General features: G+C 45.3%; 1 protein-coding gene across 1 annotated transcript in view; it reads left to right on the top strand.

The window, feature by feature from the left end:
* Window positions 1-24,612, top strand: part of PDE6A (phosphodiesterase 6A) — a 57,480-nt gene that overhangs the window by 21,552 nt on the left and 11,316 nt on the right. Inside the window, exons 7-17 of the mRNA XM_081826172.1 lie at window positions 3,813-3,879; window positions 6,880-6,927; window positions 9,998-10,147; window positions 10,696-10,839; window positions 12,919-12,984; window positions 13,180-13,326; window positions 14,203-14,310; window positions 15,973-16,082; window positions 17,571-17,658; window positions 17,850-17,950; window positions 18,359-18,466. Coding sequence (XP_081682298.1) covers window positions 3,813-3,879; window positions 6,880-6,927; window positions 9,998-10,147; window positions 10,696-10,839; window positions 12,919-12,984; window positions 13,180-13,326; window positions 14,203-14,310; window positions 15,973-16,082; window positions 17,571-17,658; window positions 17,850-17,950; window positions 18,359-18,466 — 1,137 coding nt within the window. The remainder of the gene's footprint in view (window positions 1-3,812; window positions 3,880-6,879; window positions 6,928-9,997; window positions 10,148-10,695; window positions 10,840-12,918; window positions 12,985-13,179; window positions 13,327-14,202; window positions 14,311-15,972; window positions 16,083-17,570; window positions 17,659-17,849; window positions 17,951-18,358; window positions 18,467-24,612) is intronic.

The following is a 24,612-nucleotide window of genomic DNA, read 5'->3' as shown; positions in this document are numbered from 1 at the left end:
TGGGTTCTCTCTGTTCATTCCTGTTTGCATGAGAACTGATTCTTGTCTAAGCTTATCCCTCCCTCCCTCCTTCCCTCTCTCCCTTCCTTCCTTTCTTTCTTTTTTAAGTAGGCTCCACACCCAGCATGGAGCTCAACGCCGGGCTTGAACTCATGACCCTGAGATCAAGACCTGAGCTGAGATCAAGCGTCAGACGCTTAACCAACTGAGCCACTGAGGCACCCGTGGTTTTTTTTTTTTTAACCTTGTCAAATGCATACTCTTTAACCATTCTAACTTCTTTTCTAGAGATATAAGTTTGTTAAACTCTTTATCTGTTGTTACTGGTTATCACAGGTCACAGTTTTCCAGTGTTTTACCACTGTTTATCAAGCATCATATCCTTCTAGCTTCTGATAACACACACTCACTTTGCTACCTTCCACACAGTCCCGAAGCTGTGTCACCTATTTTAGGTTCTTTGTTATGGCAGCACCCTGTTTCTGAGAGCAATTTTTGTATCGGCCAAAGCAGGCCAGGCTACATTATGGTAACAAAACCTTAAGACCTTAGTGGTATAAACAGTAAAAACTTATTTATCATCCCACTGCCTGCAAATCGCTGGTTGGTGGGTGTGGCTGCAGTATCCTGCATGGACGGTAGCCAGGCAGGGACCACAGCTGGTGGAGCAGCCACCATTTTGAACCTTGCGGGGTTGACTAACTTGCCAGAGGGAAAGCGAGAACACAACCAAACACACACTGGCTCTTAAACATCCCTCCGGAGGTGGCGCGCTTCACTTCTCACGTTTCACTGGCCAGAGTTAGTGTATGGCCGCACCCAACCTCAAGTGGACAGAGAATGCAACCCTCTCATGTGCCAGGAGTGAGAGCCAGAATATTCGCAGCTATCCTAAATGACTGCCAAAGTATACGCCATCTGTACGAATACTAAATAAATGGTTAATCAAACCAAAAGAAGACAAAGTAAGGTTTAGAGAGAACATAGAGCAGGTAGAAAAAATAAAAAGTGCACATTAAGGTAATACTTAAACCGAAATATACTGATAATTACTTTAAATGTAAATCAACTAAATGTTCCAATTAAATGACAAAGATGGCCGGCCGGAAAGAAAGAAATCTTATCACATTTCATTGATTCTAAGATGCATCATTTTCTACTTTTTGACACTTTTTTTTTAAAGATTTTATTTATTTATTTGACAGAGAGAGACACAGCGAGAGAGAGAGCACAAGCAGGAGGAGTGGGAGAGGGAGAAGCAGGCTTCCCGCCGAGCAGGGAGCCCGATGAGCCCGATGCGGGGCTTGATCCCAGGACCCTGGGATCATGACCTGAGCCGAAGGCAGACGCCCAACGACTGAGCCACCCAGGCGCCCCCTTTTTGACATTTCTGGAATAGAATCAATGACACTGTATGATTGCTGTCAGCCAGATGGCAGTTATGATGTAACTATTATTGCCTGTTTACGTATGAACTTGGCCATGACCACTGATATTGTTAGGACTTCAGTTGAGTTATGTGCACTATTGGTTGTACCCACATTGAATTTAATTGCCATATAAAGTTAAAGAGGGGCGCCTGGGCGGTGCAGTCAGTTAAGCATCCGACTCTTGGTTTTGGCTCAGGTTGTGATCTCAGGGTCATGAGATTGAACCCCGTATGGGGTTCCTCACTCAGCTCAGAGTCCGCTTAAAACTCTTAAAACTCTCCCTCTCACTCTGCCCCTCCCCTCTGCGCTCTCTCTCTTTCTCAAATAAATAATCTTTTTATTTTTTTTAAGTAACTTGAAGAGATTATATACCATAATGCAGCACTGAAACAGAAGGTTGCTTTGAATGGCACAAAAAGATAGGAAAAGTGTGGAATATAAAAATCTATTTCTAGGGCGCCTGGGTGGCTCAGTTGGTTAAGCGACTGCCTTCGGCTCAGGTCATGATCCTGGAGTCCCGGGATCGAGTCCCACATCGGGCTCCCTGCTCGGCAGGGAGTCTGCTTCTCCCTCTGACCCTCTCATGCTCTATCTCATTCTCTCTCTCAAATAAATAAATAAAATCTTAAAAAAAAAAAAGACTATTAATGGCTGATTTTCTTAAAAAAAAATCTATTTCTAAATTCTAAATTCTAAAAGATCCCTGTTGATATTAATAAGGTAATAATTACAAGTTCAAAAAGCATTGCATCACAGATGAACTGGCAGCATTTTATCTTTCTAGTTACATGTAGGAAATGGTCTGTCTAGGAACAGTTGACTTTCTAGGTATGAAGAAATACTGTACATCCTGTTTATAAGAGACCTATCTAAAAGACAAGAATGCAGAGAGGTTGGCAGTAAAAGAAAGAAAAAAAATATATACATGCAGATGCTAATAGAAAAAACTAATATAACCATGTTAATATCAGATATCAGATAAAATTAGATAATACAACAAAGAGCACAAGTAGAGATATAGTCAATTCTTAATGATAAAGGGGTTAATTCACCTGGCTATTACTGGAAGATATTACAATTCTAAATCTGTATACACTTCATAACATGGCCTCAAAAAAAAAAGCAAAAGGTGACAGCAATATAAGAAGATATAGGCAGATCCATGTTTGCTAATTGATAGGAGGAGCAGACTAAAACATAATATAGAATATTTAAATAACACAATTAAACTTAATTGAATGGATATAGAGAGAACACAGCACTCCATCCCCAAAACCAGAGGACACTCAGTCTTTTCAAGCATACGTGTGACATTTATAATAACTGGTGATAAATGGGCCACAAAGTAAACCTCATGTATTTCAAAAGACTGAAATAATACATAGAATGTCCCCTGGTCACAATGAAATTATCCTAGAAACCAATAACAAAAAACTAACTAGAATAGTCTTCATATGCAACTAGAAGCTAGAAGGCCAGGAGCCCTGTGGATGTAGTCTATACAGATTGGCCTCCTGGCACAGGGAGGGGAGGGTTCAAGAGTCGACCTGGAGGGACAGACAAGAGCGGTCTATCACATCATCTCAAGAAATTAACAACAAAGGGCGCCTGGGTGGCTCAGTCGTTAAGCGTCTGGCTCAGGTCGTGATCCCAGGGATCGAGCCCCGCATTAGGCTCCCTGCTCCATGGGAAGCCTGCTTCTTCCTCTCCCACTCCCCCTGCTTGTGTTCCCTCTCTCGATGTGTCTCTCTCTGTCAAAAAATAAATAAAAATATTTTTAAAAAAAGAAATTAACAAATCAGCAAAAAAATAAGCCCAAAGAATAAACATAAGCCCAGAAATTAGAACAGAAAAAGACAAATGAACGATTCATGAAGATCTTAATGCATCTTTCCACATTTATATCTTTTCTCACAACAAAAAAGTATAATCTTACAATAAATAAAAGATAATAATACCAAAAATTGTAATATTGTCATGAGGGATAAATAAATACGTAAAGCACCCAGCTTAGTGCTCGGTGCATGGTAGGAGTTCACTGTAGATGAGTTCCCTCAGTCTCTCTATGGAATTAAGCTACCTCTCTCTGTGTATTAATGGAGGGAAAAGATGGTGCCTGCTTTTGTTCAGCAATCAGTGTTGTCCCTTTTCTTGGATAATCACACTCAGTGTGCCATCATAAAATGTATTCATCATGCTTTTTTTCCATGTCTAAATTTGAAACATTAAGATGCTTAGACAAGATTTGGGGCTCATTCAGGCATAGGGAATGTAAGCAGGACTTGAGAGCCATGAGAGTAGAGAGGGGCAAAGACCCAGATTCAAGGTTTTAGTCCAACTGTCCCTACATCAAAAGTTACCAGTTGTCTTTGGCCTTTACAGGAATCCACCTCCTGATCATTGGGCTTTAGTAAGTGGTCTGCCCACTTATGTTGCCCAGAATGGCCTGGTAAGTAACACAACTTGGAAGAGGGCGAGTCTTGAATCAGTTGGAAGAGTAAAAGGATTTCAGATCGAGAGAGTGGGAAACATGATGGGAAGTGTGGGTCTCTCAAAGCCTGACTCTCTCATTTCTCAACTCACTTGACACTTGGTCGAAGGACATGAACAGAGAATTGACATCTGAGGAAATATGAAATACACAGAGAAATAATCCTTAGATGGGAAGGTGCTTAGTCTCACTGACAATTAAAGATACTTGCTCGTGTGTCAGGGACAAAAGCAAATGGCAGACTGGTCTCCCAGGCTCACCACAGACCCAGTCCCAGCCTCTCATTCCAGAGACTCAGGTGCCACTCTTTACCCCTCATCCCTGCCATATTTCCAGCTGTACCATGTACAGCAGAGCTCAAATGCTCCATCTCCCACCACGCCCCACCCACTCGGGGTCAAAAATGGAGTAAGCATCCCCTGCCCTAGAAAGAAAGGTCTTGTCTGTTAGCTGCACATCACCCCCATATTTGAGCCCAGCCACCCCTTTATCCTTCCCCAGGCACACACTACTCAATGCTGCTCACATAGCCAGAAGTTTATATATTGAATATTTTCTAGGTACCAGGCACTGTCATTGGCTTTGGGGATAGACAGATAGATGTACCAGATACAACTTCTGTTCTGAAGCTCATAATCGAAGGGGGAGATATTTTAAACAGATTATTATATACAATGTGATGAGGACACAAGAGAGATATACTGGGTATATTCTAGGAACACAAAGTAGGAGGCATATAAACCAGGCTTTTCTTCCTAGAGTGTTAGTCTGAGTGGTTTTAAAATAAATAGGTTATTAGGCGGGCAGGAACAGGAAAGGGGATTCAAGATGAAGGCAACAACGTGAGCAAACCCAGGCCTGGACGTTTGACTGGCATGGTGTGTACAGTCCAGTGTGGCTGGAATATTAGGTTTGAGAGAGGAAGAGGTCAAGAGATGAGGCTTGAGGGGGAGGGGAGCGCCAGATAGCAGTGACCTTGGATGCCAGGTCGTGGGGGTGGGACATTAATCTGTAGACAATGAGCTTTTAAGCAAGAGATTGGCATAGTCAATTTTCATTTTAAAAAGATAACTCGGAGAGATCTGAAGGAATTAAGAGGCAGAGCACAAAATATATTCTTACAAGCAAGAGAAAAGGAGCATCTCAGCAAGGGCACAGACAGTGAAGAGTACCAGCATGGCACACAGCCACTGAGTGCCTAGGAGCCACGCAGTAAATAAATTTGCTCGTTTGATACTCACACAAGTCTGACAGAGACAAGATGGAGAGAGGGAGATCAGGGATCAGATCTAATACCGGGAGGGTAAAACTGGCAGGACTTTGTGATTGTGAGCAGAGAGGGAGGGAGAAAGAAGAGTCAGAGCCAATTTCGGGCTTCTGGGTTGGATAAGTAGTGCTGCCATCAGGTTTGGATGCAAGATGAGGAGGTAAGTTGCAGACAAGGTGACACTGAGACATTTTTCAGCAGCAAATGTCCAGTAGGCAGCTGAAGAGATGACTCTGAAGCTGTGGGAGAGAGGAGGGACGGAGATGGGGATTTGGAAGATATCAGGACCAGATGGTACCTGAAACCATGTGTGTGAATGAAGTCACCAGGGAGAGTGAGAGGGACCTGGGGTGGGATACTGTTGGATGCCAGCATTTAAAGATTAGGTGGAGAAAGTGGAATGTGTGAGGGAGGATCAGAAGGAGGGCTCAGAGGTATCTGGAGATCCGGGAGCGAGTAGTGTCATGGAAACCAAGGAAGTAGAGAGATGGCCAAATGCAGCAAAAATGATCTAGCGAGGTAAGAACTGAAAACCCTATTGAGTTTGGCAGTTAGATCACTGGTGGCCCCGATGAGAGCATATATGGTGGTGAGGTGGATGTGGAGACCAGCATGTGGTCTGCCAAGGTGTGAATGGGTAATGAGGAGGTAGAGAATCGCAAAAGAAAAGAACAGGAGAAAACCTGGATGGTTGCTACTGGGACCATGTTTGGGTCGAGGGAGGATTTCATTTTCCAGGATGGGAAAGACTCAAGCAAGCTCATGGCTGAAGGGAAAGAGCCCTCGGAGAGGTCGGAGATCAGGAGGGAACAATGGCAACTGATGGAATTGGTCTAAAGAGAGGCCAGTTCTGGAACAGGAGCAGAGACAGCTCACCCTCTGAGACCACAGGATGGTCAGGGCCAGTGGGACTGGCTGGGTTACTTCAAGCTCATATTGGTGCCTTTTTGAGAACTAGAAAAAAGTACCACTTCTCAGTGGACAAAAAGAGAAAGACGAGGAGCATGGCTCTGCAAACAGGCTGAGTCAAGAACAGGCTGGATTTCAGCTCCCAGTCAGCCCCTCAATGAGATGTTTTTGTGCAGTACACACACCATGCAACTGTACACAGAGGTCCCATGGGCAGGGCTCTGGAGTGTCAGCTAAGTCCCCTATGTATGGTAGGGTAAACTAGTTCAATTTTTAGGAGAGGAGTCTGGCAACATAAAACCAGAGCTACAACACCTTTTATTTCTCATTCTCCTTCGGGGTTTATACCCCAAGAAAAAACTCCTTCTTTACAAAACAAACAATACCAAACCTAAGTGTAATTGGTTTAAAGATGTTTGGAGTGGCATTATTTACACTAATAATGACAAAAATTGGATATAATCCAAATATTTAACAAAAGAGAAACAACAAAATGAGATACCATACGGCTATTAAAAATGACAAACTGTAGCCTCAATTTTTTCAAAGCTTGGAAATGACTAAGGAGTGAAGCAAATGGCAAGAAATAATGTTCATAAGGTAGCTTTTCTGTTCAGTAGCCTCAGTTAATCATTGAAAGCCATCTTGGGCATGTCTACCTGAGGAAAAGAATGTGAACGCCTTGGGCAAGGACGTAGCGTTCCTGAAGACAGCACACAGGGCTCACTGGGAATGCTATCGAGTCTAATCACGGCTCCATTATTTCTCTTCATGGCTTTCAGATTTGCAACATCATGAATGCGCCTGAGGAGGACTTTTTTACATTCCAGGTAAGTCATTATTTCTTTGGTCTCTTAGTCGTCTGGTATTTTTTCCCCCAAAGAGGGTTTGAATACCCCCAAAGAGGGTTTGAATACATTAAAATCCATCTATTTATTGGGAAGCAGTCTCAACAAAGTAAAAACACGGATGGAGGGGCGCCTGGGTGGCTCAGTTGGTTAAGCGACTGCCTTCGGCTCAGGTCATGATCCTGGAGTCCCGGGATCGAGTCCCGCATCGGGCTCCCTGCTCGGCAGGGAGTCTGTTTCTCCCTCTGACCCTCCTCCCTCTCATGCTCTCTGTCTCTCATTCTCTCTCTCTCAAATAAATAAATAAAATCTTTAAAAAAAAAAAAAACACGGATGGAAAAAAAGCCATGTGCCCATGGAAGTGGGGAGGGAGTTACTTTGGTAAATTCCAAGGTTCCATTTGGTTTTAATGTTCACACGCTTTGCTTTCTGGCCTCTGGACCTTTGCTTATGTTGTTCCCCTGCCCTGGAACCATCCTGTCCTGCCCAAATACTCTCTGCCCTTCAGTACAACCTCAAATGCTATGAAACTTCTATGAAGTCTTATTCTGTTTCCTCTGGCTAATATCATTTCTGTCTCTTTGGGATTTTCATGGAATACTGTTTAGCACTCCATTTGATTTTATCTGTCTTTTTCACAAGTGTTTATGGAGGGCATTCTCTGTGCCAGGATTTGACACAGGGCTACACTGGCCGCAATGGTGGACCAGACAGACATGGTCTTTATCTCCATGGGGAGAAAGGCCATGGAGTGCTGGTCAAAAAAGGACAGAAGGATAGAGGAGGGAATCTTTCTGGGGACCTGACTTAATCTGGAAGGAATCAAGGAATGTCCCTGAGCAATTATGTTGGGGCAGCAAAGAAAGGAGAGAAGACTACAGGAAAGAGAGAGCTTGTTGGAAGGACCTAGAGTAGCCCTATGAATCTAAGTGAGAGGTAGCGTGGAGAGTGGCAGGAGGAGATTCTAGAGAAGTAGACCAAAGCCAGATGACACACAGCGAGGACAGATGACACGTGGCCTGGAGTTCTCCATACTATATTCCCCTTACTTTATCTTTTATTACCCTTTTTTGCTTTCAGATTAATTCCTCTCAGCAGAATATCAGTTTCCTTTGGTTAAAGGTTGGGCCTTATCTTTCTTAATATCTTCAGCTCCAGGTGGCCTGTCAATATTTGTTGAGGTTAGCCCGCCAGATGGAAGAAAAACAAAGCATTAGCAATTAGGAAATAATTAAGAAGAAAATAATGACTCTTAGAAAAATTAGTGAATTATTTTTTTACTCTTTGAGGAACATCATGAAAGAGCTTAGCAAGGATATCCTTCCAAAGTTAACGTTGTATGTCTTGTGTTGGGATTTTGATCGTATCTGTGTGACGAGCTCCAACTGTTGCCGAGAGTGGCTAACCTGACTATAACCATACAGAACTTGGTCCCTACCCAATTAATTCCATTTACCCACATTAAAAAAATCAAATTTGATCTTGTTTTTAGATTCTAGGCTTCTTCCTCCAACTCATCCTCTATAAAGTAGCCTGAGTAATTTTTCGAAACTCAGGCTGCATCAAGTAACTTCTCTGCTTAAAAATCCTTAATGCTTTCTTGTTTGGCTTTCAATAAAACCTGTCTCCTTATCATGGCCTTCAGAAGGAAGGGGTTCCCCGAAGGTTAGGTAGAGACTTGGGGGGAAGGCAGAGCTGGAACTCATGTTTCCTGACCAACAGCCCCTTGCTCTTTGGGCTGTAATCTGCATCCTCCTGGAGTCACTTTCCCACCAGGTGCTGAGTTCCAGTGTTACTGAAATCATCATTATCCTCATCACCATCTCACCACCTTAAGAATCTTAGAACTTTGGAATTGGAAGACTCTCCAAGTACAGGAAGCCTTCCTTGATTTCCTTCCCTCCTCTGGCTCCCCCAGAACCATAAGAAACTCCCCACCTGCTGTGCAGTTGCTCGCTTACCTTCCAGATTATGAGCAAACTGAGGATAACTTTTGTGCTTCATTTGCCTTGGTTTTTCGATTTCTAGCTCAGTTAAACATTTAATATTTTACGAATCCATGAGAAAAGAGCCTAGAAATGACCTAGTCCAGTCATTGCCATGTTATAAATGATAAAAGTGAGAGGCTCAGACAGAGGGGAAATGACTCACAAAGGGACACCTTACGACTGACCGAGATATTTCAGCTCCCTTGTCTCATTTGTTCCATGAGCCAGAGATTCTTGCTACCATCCCCATCTACAGATGAGACAATTGAGGCCCACTGAGATAAAATGACAGGCCAAAAGTAACCCAGGAAGTCACGTCAAGAGTCAAGAGACAGGGACACCTGGGTGGCTCAGATGGTTAAGCGTCTGCCTTCGGCTCAGGTCATGATCCCGGGGTCCTGGGATCGAGTCCCGCATCAGGCTCCCTGCTTCTCCCTCTGCCTCTGTCTCTGTCTCTTATGAATAAATAAATAAAATCTTAAAAAAAAAAAAAAACAGAGTCAAGAGACAAACAAACAAGATCTTTAATGATGGCTTTGTTAAGCCCTTTCCAGCACTGGTAGCGTGTGGGAGACACCGTGAATGAGAGACTCTGAACGATCAGAAGCAGGTGAAACACTCCAGATTACCTTAACCTCTTCTCAGAGCAGGCAGGTGGAAAACAAAGCACAGAGCCCATCATTAAGCCAAAGGTTTTGTTGACATAGCCACAATCTGCTTTGTTTACCACCTACCCACAGACCCTAGTTGTTTTGCAGTTTTCATTTTATAGATATTACCTGGAAAGCACAGGCACTTTTTAAACAGACCTAAATAGCTGGCATGGCAGCAAGTCTGAAAGTTTTGATGCACAGAGGCTGGTGAACTATACGGTATTTAAACTCATTGGAACCCCTCTGCTCCTCCTCTGTTGTTGCATATGTTGTTGATAACAAGCAGACAGAATTATTGTTCCCTTGTCCTTTTCTGACTGCTATTTCTAGGGCCAGTTCTGGCCAGACTTCTGAATGAAAGGTCCTCCTGAACAGTAACAGATTTGTAACCTACTCTGGCTTCTCCTGTAGAAAGAGCCTCTGGATGAGTCCGGATGGATGATTAAGAATGTCCTTTCTATGCCAATTGTGAACAAGAAGGAAGAAATTGTTGGGGTGGCCACGTTTTACAATCGCAAAGATGGGAAGCCCTTTGATGAGATGGACGAGACCCTCATGGAGGTATGGTTTGGGAGGAGGCCTTTGCCATTGGGTTGCAGCGTTGGCTTGTTGCCAGCATGTGGGGGGCCCTCACTTGGGAAGGGGTGGGAGCTTACCTTTTCGATGCGACTCTGACTCAGCCTAAACGTCCGCTCTCTTTGTTCCCACTTCTGCACTACCATGTGCTGTCAGAGAAATCCACATTCCCTTTGAAACAAATTTTACTTAATAAACTTTACCTCTTAGCATTTTTAGGATCATGGCAAAAATGAGCAGAAAGTACAGAGTTCCCATATGCCTCCTGTTCCCACATGGGTACACATACTTGGGTAAAGTTATTACAGATAAGAATGATGCTTTATGTGTGTTGGAACTTTATTTTAAAGTGCATTCCCATCCATTGTTTGATCTTCATCCTCACACCATCCCTTCGAGGAGGGCAACACCCAGCTGATCAAACCTATCGTACAGCTGAGGAAATGGAATCCTGGAGTCTTGCCCTAAGTTGCAAAGACAGGATCAAGCCTGGATGTTCTGCCTCTGGATGTTCTTCTTTTCTTTCCTTTCAGTCTTTGGCTCAATTCCTGGGCTGGTCCGTCTTAAACCCTGACACCTATGAGTCAATGAACAGACTTGAAAACAGGAAGGATATTTTCCAGGACATGGTAAAATACCACGTGAAGTGTGACAATGAAGAAATCCAGAAAATCCTGGTGGGTAAAGTTCTTTTATTGTTTCTGCTCTAGCAGAAACACCCTTGGTACATGGCCAGAGCAATACTCAAGCTCCGTGAAGGCAGAGACGAGTGGGCTGGCCTTGCACAGGGATGTCCCGGGCCCCTCACATTCAACGGATGGATGGATGGCTCCACGAATACCAGCGACTCATGCATAATGGCTGATCTGTGTGGCTTGGCGACAGCTGTCCTTTGCATGCCACCTCAGTCTTAGGGCCAGATCTTGGCTTAACAGCTCTGGCAACTCCATTTTTCACTGTGCTGAGGGCTGACTTGGTAGTAGAGATGGAGTCACCCAACCACAGCACCTACTCTGAGAGGAAGCTCTCTCTGACAGCCCGATGGACAATGGTCAGTTTCTCAGAGAATTCCTCCATGGGGCCAGCTCACTCAGAAACCCAATCAGATCACAGAGGAGTTTGGTGAGCAAAGAAGTATGACAGAAGGAGTTAGATGTTAGTAGGGAGTCCTCACATAGTTTCATCACTTTACAGTTTATAAGGCAATTTCACACTTAGTGTATTGTTTGATGCTCACAACAGCACACTAAGGTGGGCAGGGTAAGTGTTTCTATCCCTGTTGTAGATATGAAGAAACTGAGGTCCAGAAGGGGGAAGTACCTTGTCCCCTAATCACCCAGCTCATTAAATAGTTCTTGTTTAACCTTTATCAGGATAATGAGCAAATTCTCTACTATTCTTATGAACGGGGGCTGCCTCATGGGGTAGTGAGCACCCTGTCAAGAGAGGTATCCAAGTAGAGGCTGGGTGATCATTTATCAGGGATGCTACAGAGGAGAGTCCTACCTGGGGTAGGAAACTGGATGAGGTACTTTGAAAGATATATGGTGATTAGTGACTCATCATTCCTGGAATTTTGTTCTCAAAGAGATCATGATCTTAGAAGTCAATTGAGTTAGCCAAATGGCATTGGATAAGATGTCCAGCTGAGCTCCCAAGACCTTGCTTATAGATCTCACAAGTTGAAACAATACAGGCCAATGTTTTCAGAAGTGATTTCTTAAGCTCGGAAGATATCACAACAAATTTGATCATTTCATCCCAATCACTGATAAATTCAAAGGAGAAATCATCTAGTTTGGATGAATTGACTCATGGTTTGCTTGTCTCAGTCCATGATTTCAGCCAAGTGATGGATATGTGGGCCCTCTGGCAGCATAGCCTCAGGGAACCAGTGAAAAGTGAATAGATTATGCTCTGGGTCAAGAAATCAGAAGCAAGATGGGGCGCCTGGGTGGCTCAGTTGGTTAAGCGACTGCCTTCGGCTCAGGTCATGATCCTGGAGTCCCAGGATCGAGTCCCGCATCGGGCTCCCTGCTCAGCGGGGGGTCTGCTTCTCCCTCTGACCCTCTCCCCTCTCATGCTCTCTCTATCTCATTCTCTCTCTCAAATAAATAAATAAAATCTTTTAAAAAAGAAAAAAAAGAAAAAAAAATCAGAAGCAAGAAACTGGGTCCAGGTCCCCCCTCCTCTGGCACATGCATGGTACAATAGGCCCGGGGAAGGAAGAAACTTGCCCCAAGTCACACAGTAAGTGAGAGGAAGAGCCAGGACCATGAGCAAGACCTTCTGACTCCAGTCAGTAATAGAAACAATAAGAATATCAGCAACATTATTTAATTCTAGTGTTTGCTATGTGCCAAGAACTGCACTGAGGGACTTATGTGCATTATTTCATCTAGCTGTATAAATGTTTTTTCAAAATAACTTGGCATAAATCTAATCTTAATTCACCAGTTAAGTACTTTTATTATCCCCATTTTACAGGTGAGAAAATGGAGGATCGAAGGCGTTAAGCAGCTCTGCTAGTAAGTGGCAAAGCTGAACTTGCAGGCAGGTCCCCACGGCCGGAAGCCCAGGACTTTGATTTTGCCCATCAATGAATGGTGAAGGGCAGCCTCTCTGAGTTGGTGGCCCCCGCTGCAAGCACTTTGGAGGAAGGAGGAGAATGGAAATGGAAAAGTGGAGCCATATTCAGACCTCAGATGTAGTAACCGATTTTTTTTCTCTCTCTCTGCTATTTTGGACACTGGCAGAAAACCAGAGAGGTGTACGGGAAGGAGCCTTGGGAATGCGAGGAAGAGGAACTCGCTGAGATCCTGGTGAGCAGGGCAGAACCTCGCAGGCTGCGCCCTGAGCATGCGCAGGGCAGGGGGCTGCCTCGCAAAGCACGCCCCTTACCCACCCTGCTCTGATCCTCCTGGCAGACCTGGGATGGGGCCAGGGCTGGGGGCTGCCGGGGGAGGGGCCCACGAACCTTCAGGTGCCCCAACCCCTGGACGCCCCTCCTTATACAGCAAGGAGAGCTGCCAGATGCAGAGAAGTTCGAGATCAATAAGTTCCACTTCAGCGACTTGCCCCTCACGGAACTGGAGCTGGTGAAATGTGGGATACAGATGTACTATGAGCTCAAAGTGGTGGACAAATTTCACATTCCTCAGGAGGTAAGGTCAAAATAAACCTCTTCCGATTCCTTTTTTCTTCTTGCTTGCTTTTTTTTTTCTTTTTAACTAAATCTGTAAACAGTGCACCCTCAGCTTTGAGGCTATAAAGCATTAGTCATGTTGCACAGGTGAGTCATTTATCAGTAAAGAGACACCCAGTTCCTCTGAACTGTGGTGTTCTGGGCGCGCTGGATTCTCAAGGTGGCTTGTGAGGCACTGAGTTCCCAAGGCATGAATGGGAACTAATAGTGAAACAAGGGTGGGAATTGTGGGTCAGTTTAGACAGGACTTTTCCCCTGCAGGATTCCTTACAGCCTACTGTGAATCTAGGGGCCTGGGGACGGACGACGGGGAAGGGGGGGCTGGGGTGGGGGTGGGGGTTAAGCTCAGAATCTCCCAGACTTGTTTGATTCAAGCAGCGGTTCTCCAAGTGCTGCCCCAAACCACAACAGCACTACCTGAGAATGTATCAGAAGCACAAAGTCTCCGTTGTGCACGCGTGCGCACACATACACACACACACACATGCATTCTCCTAGCTCTAATGAATCAGAAAGTGTGTGTTTTAACAAGCCCTCCGGGTGATTCTGATGGGCACTCACGTTGGAGAACCACTGACTTAAAGACCCCTTTTGTTTTCCTCCCCGGTAGCTCTCCGGGACCCAGTTTGGGAAACACCGATGACGCTCCATTAGCGGGGTTAGTGGAGGGTCTCACACGCACCTGGTTTCCCAACAACGTCCATTTTGCTCGTATTTAGCCGTTTGCAAAGTACTCTGCCAGCGTTCCCGCAGCTGTTGCTCGCCCGCTCGGCCCCGGGTCGGGGGGCGGGGGGGCAGGGCCTCCCAGGCCTCACTCCTGCGCCCGTGTTCGCAGGCCCTGGTGCGGTTCATGTACTCACTGAGCAAGGGCTACCGCAGGATCACCTACCACAACTGGCGGCACGGCTTCAACGTGGGACAGACCATGTTCTCCTTGCTGGTGGTACGGCGGGTGACGGCGGGGGACGGCGGCGGGCGGCGGCGGGCGCTTCCGGCCCCACCGGATGACCTCCCACCAGCGCCCGGAAGTAGCCGCTTTGCTCTGGCTTCGGTGCTTTAAAAAAAAAAAATGGCGCGAGAGGAGCACACGCTTAGCCTACGTGACTTCCGAGCAGAGAGGGTTGTATAAAATAAAAAGTGAAGGAAAGGGCAGGCTGCCCGCAACGCCAGTGCGGTTATTTAGAGATAACCATGGCAGAGCTCCTCACAAATCCTCTTCTAGAAGCATCGAGACCTATTTTTACACACGCAGACACACAGAGTGTCTGTTTGTTTATATCCAACTGAATAGTTATATCCTAGAACATGTTTCTTTTGAAAAACTATACCAATCACATTCTCCATATATTTAATTTTTTATTGTGGTTAAATACACATCACAGAAGACTCCCTGTTTTAACCGTTTTCAGGTGTATGGTTCAGTCAGGGGTATTAAGTACGTTGTTCACCATGTTGTGCCACCATCACGGCTATCCGCCCCTAGAACTTTTTCATCTTCCCCAATAGAAACTCTGTCCCCATCAAACAACAGTTCCCCTTTTCCCTCTGTCCAGCCCTGGTGACCACTTTCCCCTTTCTGTCTCTATGAATTTGACTACCCTAAGTACCGCATGTACCCTAAGTACCTCGGACAGTATCAGCCCTTCTGCGTCTGACTTCTTTCACTCAGCATGATGCTTTCGAGGCTTATCCATGATATCATGTTATGGCCGCATAGTATTCTGCATTGTTCGAATACACCAGGATATCTTTGCCAAGCCCCCTACTGTTAGACACAGGGCTCGTTGTCGACCTTTCGCTGTTACAAACACTGCCACGGTGTCCTTGGATGGATATACCTATGTGTATTTGTGTCAGTCTTTTCGGCTCAGAGAGTTCAGAGATTCATATTTCATGTAAAATGTTTCCCATCCAGATTATGATGCAAGTCTCTGGCCTTGTCCAGCCCCCCTCCTCCTCAGGTCTTCCCTCATGGCTGGAATGGTGGGGCGGGATAGGCACTAGGGCCTCAAGGCAGGAATTCTGGCCAGGCCACCACAGAAGATGACAGTGACACCGCTGAGACTTGATTTATTTCTTAGAGTCACAGAGTCAGCATCACCTCTCCAGAGCTCTTCCCCAACCCGTTCTCCAACACCCAGCATAAACTAGAAGTATTTGAAGGAGGCTCAGGGAAAGATTCTTCTGGGCTGTGCTTAAACCAGTGGAGGGTCTGTTTTGCCAATCTGGACATGTTCAAAAGCCCTCCAGATCCTAAAACCTGACAGCTGCAATTTCTCAACCATCTGTCTAGTCCAGTGCACCCTACCTCCAGTAGGCAGATTGGGATACTGAGGCCCAGAGGGAGACTGGACCAGTTAAGATCGCTCAGAACTAGGGTGACCAACCATCCCCGTTTGCCTGGGACTGTTCCACTTCTGGTATGGCAAGTCCCATATCCTTGAAAAAACCCCCAGTCCCAGACAAACATCTGGTCAAACTATTGTGCCAGGGACAGAGCCAAGGTCAGCCCTGTGTTCCCAAGCTCCAGGCCTCCCCCTCACATCTGCTCTGCTTCCAACCCCTGTAAGGAAGGAATGAGTGGCACCTCTGATTGCTCTTCCAGACTGGAAAGCTGAAGCGATACTTCACGGACCTGGAGGCCTTGGCCATGGTCACCGCTGCCTTCTGCCATGACATTGACCACAGAGGCACCAACAACCTCTACCAGATGAAGTGAGTCGGCCCTCACTGTCCCCCTTCTCTGCCTCCCGCTCCCAGGATTCATTACCCAGATCTGAAAGGCTCTCAGGCAGATTCACTGGCCAAGGGAAAGTCCCACGGTCCACACCTTCTTACTTCCTCCTGCCCTGTGGGTCTGGGTAAACTCCAGTGACAGACAGAATAATGACCCCCAAATATGTCCATGGCACCATGCCTGGAACCTGGGAATATGTTGCCTTATATTCAAAAGGGACTTCAAAGATGTGATTAAAGATCTTGAAATATAGGGATTATCCTGGGTTATCCAAGTGGGCCCCATGTAGTTAGAAGTGTCCTTCTAAGAGGGAGGCAAGAGGTTAGAGAGGAGAAAGGATACTGCACTGTTGGCTCTGAAGATGAAGGATGGGCTACAAGCCAAGGAAGATAGGTGGCCTCTAGAAGCTAGGAGGCAAGGGAACAGATTATCCCCTAGAGCCTCCAGAAGGAAAGCAGCTCTGTGGACCCATTTTAGACTCTGAACTCCAGAGCTATAAGATAATAAATCTTTACTGTTTTAAGCTATTAAGTTTGTGGTAATTTGCTATCACAGCAATTTATGAAACTCCCTAGCTCTCTGCCTTCCTACCTGCTGAATGAATTTAAGCCAAATGTTAGTAACTGACACTGGCTCACTCATTCACCTTGTATTTGTAATGCTCCTAATATAAGTGTGGTAGGTCCTGTGCTAGACAAAGGAGGTACCATGGTAGCAGACACAGTCCCTGTCCTCACACAGCTTACATTCCAGACAGCCTCTGAAACATGGTCCTTGCACCATGGTCTTGGCGGACCTTCATAACCACCTTGTAGGCTGGGTAGATCAGGGACTAGTGTTATACTCATATTATGGAGGAGGAAACTGAGGCTCTGCCCAGGGCCCACAGCCTGTAAGTCATAAACAAGCCCTAGAACATGCTGCTCTGAGGCTAGAGGTCGTGTTTACACTTTACCTTATGGGAAGCTAAATATTGAGCTCAGTGCTTGGCACACAGTAAGTGCTCAACAAATATATATTGAATAAAGACATGAATAAACACACCACTTGTGGGAATTCGTAGCTTCTCCTGAGACTCAAGTATTTCATCAAGGCCATGTGATCCTTAAAGTATGGCCCAGGGCCAACGTCCATGAATGAGTACAGGGAGCCCAGAAATCTCTAAAATTGCCTGTGGCGTTGTATGTGTGTGTGCCTTTGGGGCACACGCTATTCAACGGCCTCTCTAAGGAGTCCATGAGCCCAGAGAGGCTCGGAATCAGCTGTGGAGAAAGCTAAAGCCTGAGATTCAGGAGACCTGATGTCTAGTCTTCTTTCCCACTATCTCACCGTGTGACAAGCTCCTTCTCAGTGCTGGCCGTCAGCCTCTCTGCCTGCAGAATTAGGAGGGGGCAGGACTGGATGACGTCTTTAACCTTTCTCTTGGCCATTCCATACTGATTGTGTTGTGTGTGTCTCCCATTCAGATCCCAGAACCCACTGGCCAAGCTCCATGGGTCCTCCATCTTGGAAAGACACCACTTGGAGTTCGGCAAAACATTGCTGAGAGATGAGGTAGGACGGGTGGAGGGCCCTCTGCATTGCCTGCTGGGAGCCCCCATCTCACAAGAAGCCTGAGTGTGGCCGGGCGGCACTCTTCCCATCGGCCTGGGCTGCCTCTCCCACCATAGGGGGTCACCATCGGTAGTTGCGTGACTATCCTGCCAGCATCACTTCTCACATCTCTTCTACGGTTTTCTCTTCAGAGCCTGAATATCTTCCAAAATCTCAATCGCAGACAGCATGAGCATGCAATCCACATGATGGATATAGCAATCATTGCCACAGACCTCGCCCTGTATTTCAAGTTGGTATTTCTTTTCATTTTAAGAACAAGAATAACAATAACAATGACTATAATAATAAACACCATAGATCCAATTGATTTAATATGTTCTGTGTGCCAGGCACAGCTCTTGTGTTATGAAACAGTAACTCTCACTGCAATCCTGGGAGTTAGATATTCTCACTCCCATTGTATCCATGAGACGCTGAAATCCAGGGGGAAAATTGGCTAAGTAAGATCCAGGTAATACATTGGTGACAGAGTTTAGGTGAGAACCTAGGTCTTCACTCCTGGGCCTTGGTTCTTTCCACCTTGTTTTGTTAATTATGTTGTTTTCAGAAGCCTCTGTCTGAAACAGCCAATGTTAGAAGCCCTGGGGTTTGCCTTATTCTAAGACGAGCTCCTTTAACGAACTGGTGTGTTTTGCAGGAAGAGGACAATGTTCCAAAAGATCGTGGATCAGTCTAAGACTTATGAAACCCAACAGGAGTGGACGCAGTACATGATGCTGGAGCAGACACGAAAGGAAATCGTTATGTGAGTAAGACAGGGCTTAACCCCTGATTTCCCTAAGCCGGGGGTCCCTGAGGTGAGATGCTGCGCTGACAGGCCTTGCTGTCCTCAAGGGAGCCCTGGGACACTTGCCATTTTAGAGGCTGCCAACATCTGAAAACAATGAAGTTATGCCCAAACGGAATTGCAGAAACTGTGGTATATGTTTAATTTTTATTTTAACACTAAAACGTAAGATAATATTGTTTTATTTCTCTGGATACAAAAAGCACTGTACTTGAAGTATTTCTATCATAAGATTCAGAATTTGGGTGGTAACGTGATATGACTTTAAAGGTTTTGATAAAACACAAAGCATTACACCAGTTATGATTTGAGTGATACCTATGTGTTACTCAAAATATGTAGGCTTAATTTTTTTTAGCATTCCTTTATATGTGGCAATGTCCTACAATATAGCTCTGCTATTCACAAATCAGGTACATGATTTATATTAAATTTCTAGTGCCTTGCTGGCATGAGGTCTGGTAATGGGACTCACATTTGAGGTTTTTTTTTTTTTTTAAAGATTTTATTTATTTATTCATGAGAGATAGAGAGAGAGGCAGAGGCAGAGGGAGAAGCAGGCTCCCCGCGGAACAAGGAGCCCGATGCGGGACTCGATCCCAGGACCCTGGGATCATGACCTGAGCTGAAGGCAGACGCTTAACCGACTGAGCCACCCAGGCGTCCCTCACATTTGAGTTTTTAATGAATATGTTCTTCCAGTTGCCTCAGTGTGATTCACCTCAAATGATGATGGGGTGAGAAGTGTAAATTTGAGGCCTTTTGTGACTAGGTGGCCCAAGCCAAATGGTCTCCTGGCTCCCCTGCGATGAGTCCTAGGTATCGACGGTCAGGGAAGAGAAGGCTTGACCCCATTCCCAAGGAAGTTATCAGGTTTTATCTCCAGATGCTTCTGTGGAGATGAGGTGTGATTAAACCACAAATGTTGCAAGTCTCTGCAACAGAGAAGAGGTGGCTGCCAGGACAGGCTCCGGGAAGAGGGGCAAATGGCAAGCTGCCCTTCCCTCAGCCTTGCGGTTGTCCAACCAAGCAGACCCCCTGATCTTGAGGAGCTGTGCGACCTGCCCCCACTGAGCAAGGGGGCGCACTCAGGCTATGGTTGTTCCCAAGAGCACCAGGCGCTGCCTGACTGGACATTTCAAAATGGAGCAGCGGAAAAATCGAACAAGTGAGAAGCACACCCTGTTCTTGGATAAGGGCACTTAGTATTAAATGTTGTCTATTCTCCCTAATTAATGATTCATTTAAGGTGAGTCCAGGGAAAACATCAACTTTATTTCGGGGATCATTAGGAAGCAATGCCAAAATTCTTATGAGGAATACGTAAGCAAGAATAGCCGAAAATTCTGAAATACAAGAGTAATGGTAGGAAGAGCAGAACTAAAGGCAGTTTAGTCCTAGACATGAGTAGGACAGGTCAATGGGGGCAGCTCGAAAGACTATGCCTGTGTTAAAAGTGGATTTTGTAGGCACCTGGCTAGCTCAGTCGGAAGAGCATGCAACTTTTGATCTCGAGGCTGTGTGTTTGGCCCCCGTGGGGTGTAGAGAGATAAATAAAACTTTTTTTAAAAAGTGCATTTTATACCAGTGAAGAAAGGAATAAGTGCATAAATGATGTTGGGACCGTGAGGTAGTCTGATGGTTTTTTTTTCCTCCATTTCTTGGTGGACCCAGACTGGGTGTCCTACAAATTTAACCCCATTCTGACACTGTCTATATGGAGATAGCATTAGAACGCACAGGTTAAGGGCTAGTCCCACAAGACTGCCACACTGCAGACACCAAATGCAAGTCAAGGTTGCTACTTCTGCTTCTGACCACCTGGCTATAAATTGGAGGTTTCCACAACCCCATCCTTGGGTTCTATTAATTTGCTAGAGCAGCTCACAGAACTCAGAGAAACAGTCCCTAGTATCTACCAGTTTATTATAAAGGATGCAGAAGAACAGCCCAATAAAGAGATACGTAGAACGAGGTTCAGAAGGGTCACTAGCATGGGAGCATCTGTCCCTGTGGAACTGGGGTGCTCCACCTTCCCTGCAAGTGGGTGCTCCACTAACCTGGAAGCTCATCAAATCGCCATTGTTTGAGCATTACAGAGCTTAATCTACAGTTTCCCCCACCCACACCCTTTCACAGAGGTTGATGGGTGGGGCTGAAAGTTCCAGCCCTCAATTTCCTTGGATTTTCTGGTGTCCAGTCCCACCCTGAGCCTTTCTAGGGACCCCACACTAAATCATGGTCATTAGCCTAAACCCATAGTGGGCTTTCTAGGAAGGATACTGCTGTCACTCAGGAAATTCCAAGGGTTTGAGAAGCTTTGTTCCAGGAACCAGAAACAAAGACCAATGATATTTTGTATGATACCATAGGTGATCACAAAGCCAGGTCGCTATCTTACTCCTATAGCAAAATAAGTTCCAGATGAATCAAGGATCTTAAAATAATGAGAAAACAAACCAAAAAAAGGAAGAGAGGGAAAAAGGCATAGTAGAATTAAAAAGAATAAATTCAGAGGGAGCTTTTCTAAGTGTGACATAAAATTCAAAAATCATAAATAGATTGATAAATTTAACTACGTAAAAATTAGGGATTTCTGCACAACACATGTAAGAATGCATAGCTAAAGTCAGAAAGCAGGTGATAAGCTGGGAAATGTATCCAACAGAACTTTTGACAGAAAAAGAGCCCATTTCTTTAGTAAATAAAGTGTTAATACAATTCAAGAAAAAGACTAATCCAATAGAAAAATGGGCAAAAGGCTCATTTTTCCCAGACATTTCCCAGAAGAGGAATTACAGAGGGAAGCAAACATATGAAAAGACGATGACCTGACTCACAATCAGAGAAATGCAAAATAAAACCACAGCGAGATAGAATTTTTTCACCCCTCCAATCAGCCAAGATGAAAACGTTTGCAAGCACACGGTGCTGGGCAGAGTGAGGAGCAGCAGTAATCTAATCGCGTCCACTGCAGCGGGAGGGTCAATAGACACAGCCTCTGTGGGCGGTGGTTCGGGTCCAACTGTAAATGCCCATCCTCTGACCCAGCAATCCCACGGGCAGGATTCGCCCTCCAGCTACTGTCCCCAACGTGTGCCAACGAGGTACAACTGTATCCACCACTAGTTGACGCAGCCTTATTTGTAATCGCCAAACAGACTGAAAACCAGTATCCACTGATTGGGGAACGGGTCAGCTACATCACAGGACGTTCATACAACAGGATGTGAGGCAGGCTTTCCAGAGAATGATAGGGAGGATTTCCCAGATACGATGTTTAATTTAAAAAAAAGAAAGAAAGAAAGAAAGAAAAAAGGGCAGAGGCAGGACTTCAATCCCTGCAAAAGCCAAGGGAGTTTTAACTGGAAGTCTTCAAACTGAGGTACACATACCCCTCCCACCCCCACTCCCAGCCCAGGAGGTGAAGCATCGTCAGTCTCCTTACTCTTCTCCCTCCTTACAAAATAAAGTCTTACTCAGGCCTTCCCTCTGACTCTCTCTCTCTCCTCTCTCTCTCTCTCTCTATATATATATATAAAAGGCATAACAAAGCATTAGAGAAAGAGAATTCTGTCCTGGATTGTACAGTGGGGCAACAGGAGCTAAGGCATTTTTTCTTTAACAATCTTACTTCCTTCAGAGAATGTACCATTGTCCAGGGATGCCCACCTGATATCAGGGCAAAGGGGCATCAAAGTAAGTACTGAGAGTAGCAACACACATTTAATCTGTGCCATTTTCTATCATCTGTCTATCTATCTATCTATCTATCTATCTATCTGGCTACCATGTATCTGTTCTACCTACATACCAATCTATGTACCCGCGTCTACCTTTCTTAGAACTGAGAATAAAAAAATAAGATGGATGACACTGGAATATATTCTAACATGCTTATTTGAACTGGAAAATAAAATTGGATTCTTTCTGACAAAAACATGTCTGATCTGCTTGCTTTACTGGACAGTAACAGACAGGCATTTCCAATTATGTTACATGGCAAACATTTCCATAAATTAAACAAGTCAAATCTGCAGCTGCAGAGTTTTGATGAAAAGTTAAAACTTGTTAGAGGATGAAAGCACTTTATAAAAAATATAACACTGGAAGATATGTTTAAATTAGTAATGTCTTAACTGACCTCACCCATTCTGAGGATCTTGGCTTAAACCAGAATGCCACAGAGAAAGTGTCCAGGGTGTAATTAATAGTCATATTAGAAACCTTGGTGAAATCTTTATGGTATGCTTCCAGAAAATTGAGGAAGTGAGTGATTCAAAGGTTTGCTTAAACAAAATTGAAGGAGAACCTAATGGAATTGTCAGCTGATAAATCATTCAGAAGAATGATCGCAGTATACTTTTTAACAGTTAATTTGGAAGAATTGAGTGACATTGCTGTAACAAAACTTCCATTCCCAAGACTTCTAATTACTTGCATCTATAAAAAGAAAAAACTGGCATAAAACACATGCTAAACCTGTAAATCATGTTTCTCAACCTTAAGGTTAGTGTTTATACTGCTGAAACCTGGGGACAGCTCTGCTGTGGAGAGCTGTCCTGTGCATTGTAGGATGTTTAATAGCATCCCTGGTCTCTCCCGACAAGATGCCAGTAGCAGCCTCCTCTTTAGTTGTGACAATCAAAAATATCTCCAGACATTGCCAAATATCCCCTAGGGGCAAAATATAGTCCCTGACTGAAAACCACTGCTGTAAAGCAGTCTTGGGGTCCATCAATGACATATAATTAGACCTTCCCACGTGGGTAGAGTGTGGCTATTACACAATGAAGGGCTTTGGCACCCACAGCCTGGGTTCAAGTCCCTGCTCTCTCACTGCTTCGTGTGACCTTGAGCAGGTTAATTCACCTCTCCGTGCCTCAGTTTCCTCATCTGCTCAAAGAGCATGAAAGATCCTACCTCCTAATTCTGCCTGATGGATTATCATGGGATTTGAGCTGGGGCATGGAGTGCTGTGCAGTATTGCTCACAGCACATAGTGGTGTTGGGAGCTTACTGGGCTTTAATAAGATGTGTTTGGTCTTTGTGCCCAGTTCCCAGACGCAGAGCTCTAAAACCCTTGGAATGTTCTGAGCGGTAGGAGTGATAGGAGTGTCTTTTGTTCTAATGAGGTGACTCTGGGTGGGTTCCTGGAAGGCTTCAGGATGGGGGCTGATCACCAGGAAGACCAAGCCATGATTGGAAGCTTGGAACTTTCAGCCCCACCCTCAATCTCTGTGCAGAACAGAGGGGCTGGAAACTGAGTTAGTCACCAATGGCCAGTGATTTAATCAGTCATGCTTACATAATCGAAATCTCTAAACAACAGAGTGCGAAGAGCTACTGGGTTGGTGAACACATTGAGGTGCTGGGAATGTGACACGTCTGAAGAGGGCGTGGAAACTCTGCATATGCCCCACTCCCACCCCATCCCTTCTCCTGTGCCTCTTGTCCATTAGCTATGCCTGAAGTGTATCCTGTAAGTAAAGCGTTTCCCTGAGTGTTGTGAGCTGTCCTAGCAAATTTTTGAATCCGAAGGCAATGTTTGTGGGAACCCCCGACTTTGTAGCCAAGTTGGACAAGAGTGTGGGTAACCGGAGGACCTGGTATTTGTGACTGACATCTGAAGTGAGGGCAGTCTTGTGGGGACTGAGCCCTTAAGCCTGTGGAGTCTGACAGTTGGTGTCAGAATTGAATCGTAGGACACGAAGTTGGTGTCAGAATTGGTTGCTGTTAGGAAAACACGCAACACTCCCCTCCCCCGCCCCATGCTTCGATGACCTTGGAGGGCTCCTGTCAGTGAGCCTCATCCAGTCTGAGGTCCACACCTAACCCCTTGACACAACCTAAACCAACCGGCCTTTTCTAGCTGCATAGCTAGTTCTTAGGTGACCCTACTTTAGGATGGTGACTTCAGGCTGAGGTGTGAAAGTAACTCTCGAAGGAGGGTGTGACTGCCCATTCTTCACGAAAGCCCTCACGTCTCCACTTAGTTTCCAGTTTCGCTCCTCACAGTCTGGCCAGACCATGAGTTGGAGGGGCTTCGGGATCCTCCAGCTCTGGGGTGTGAGGCCTGCCACCTGCGTTTGTACCACCCATGA

This window comes from Leptonychotes weddellii, chromosome 7 (genome assembly GCF_054177405.1).
Source record: "Leptonychotes weddellii isolate Sample4059 chromosome 7, ASM5417740v2, whole genome shotgun sequence".
In the NCBI taxonomy this organism is placed as follows: Eukaryota; Metazoa; Chordata; class Mammalia; order Carnivora; family Phocidae; genus Leptonychotes; species Leptonychotes weddellii.
Note: the sequence above shows the minus strand (reverse complement) of the source record. Positions and strands in the feature narration are given on the sequence as shown.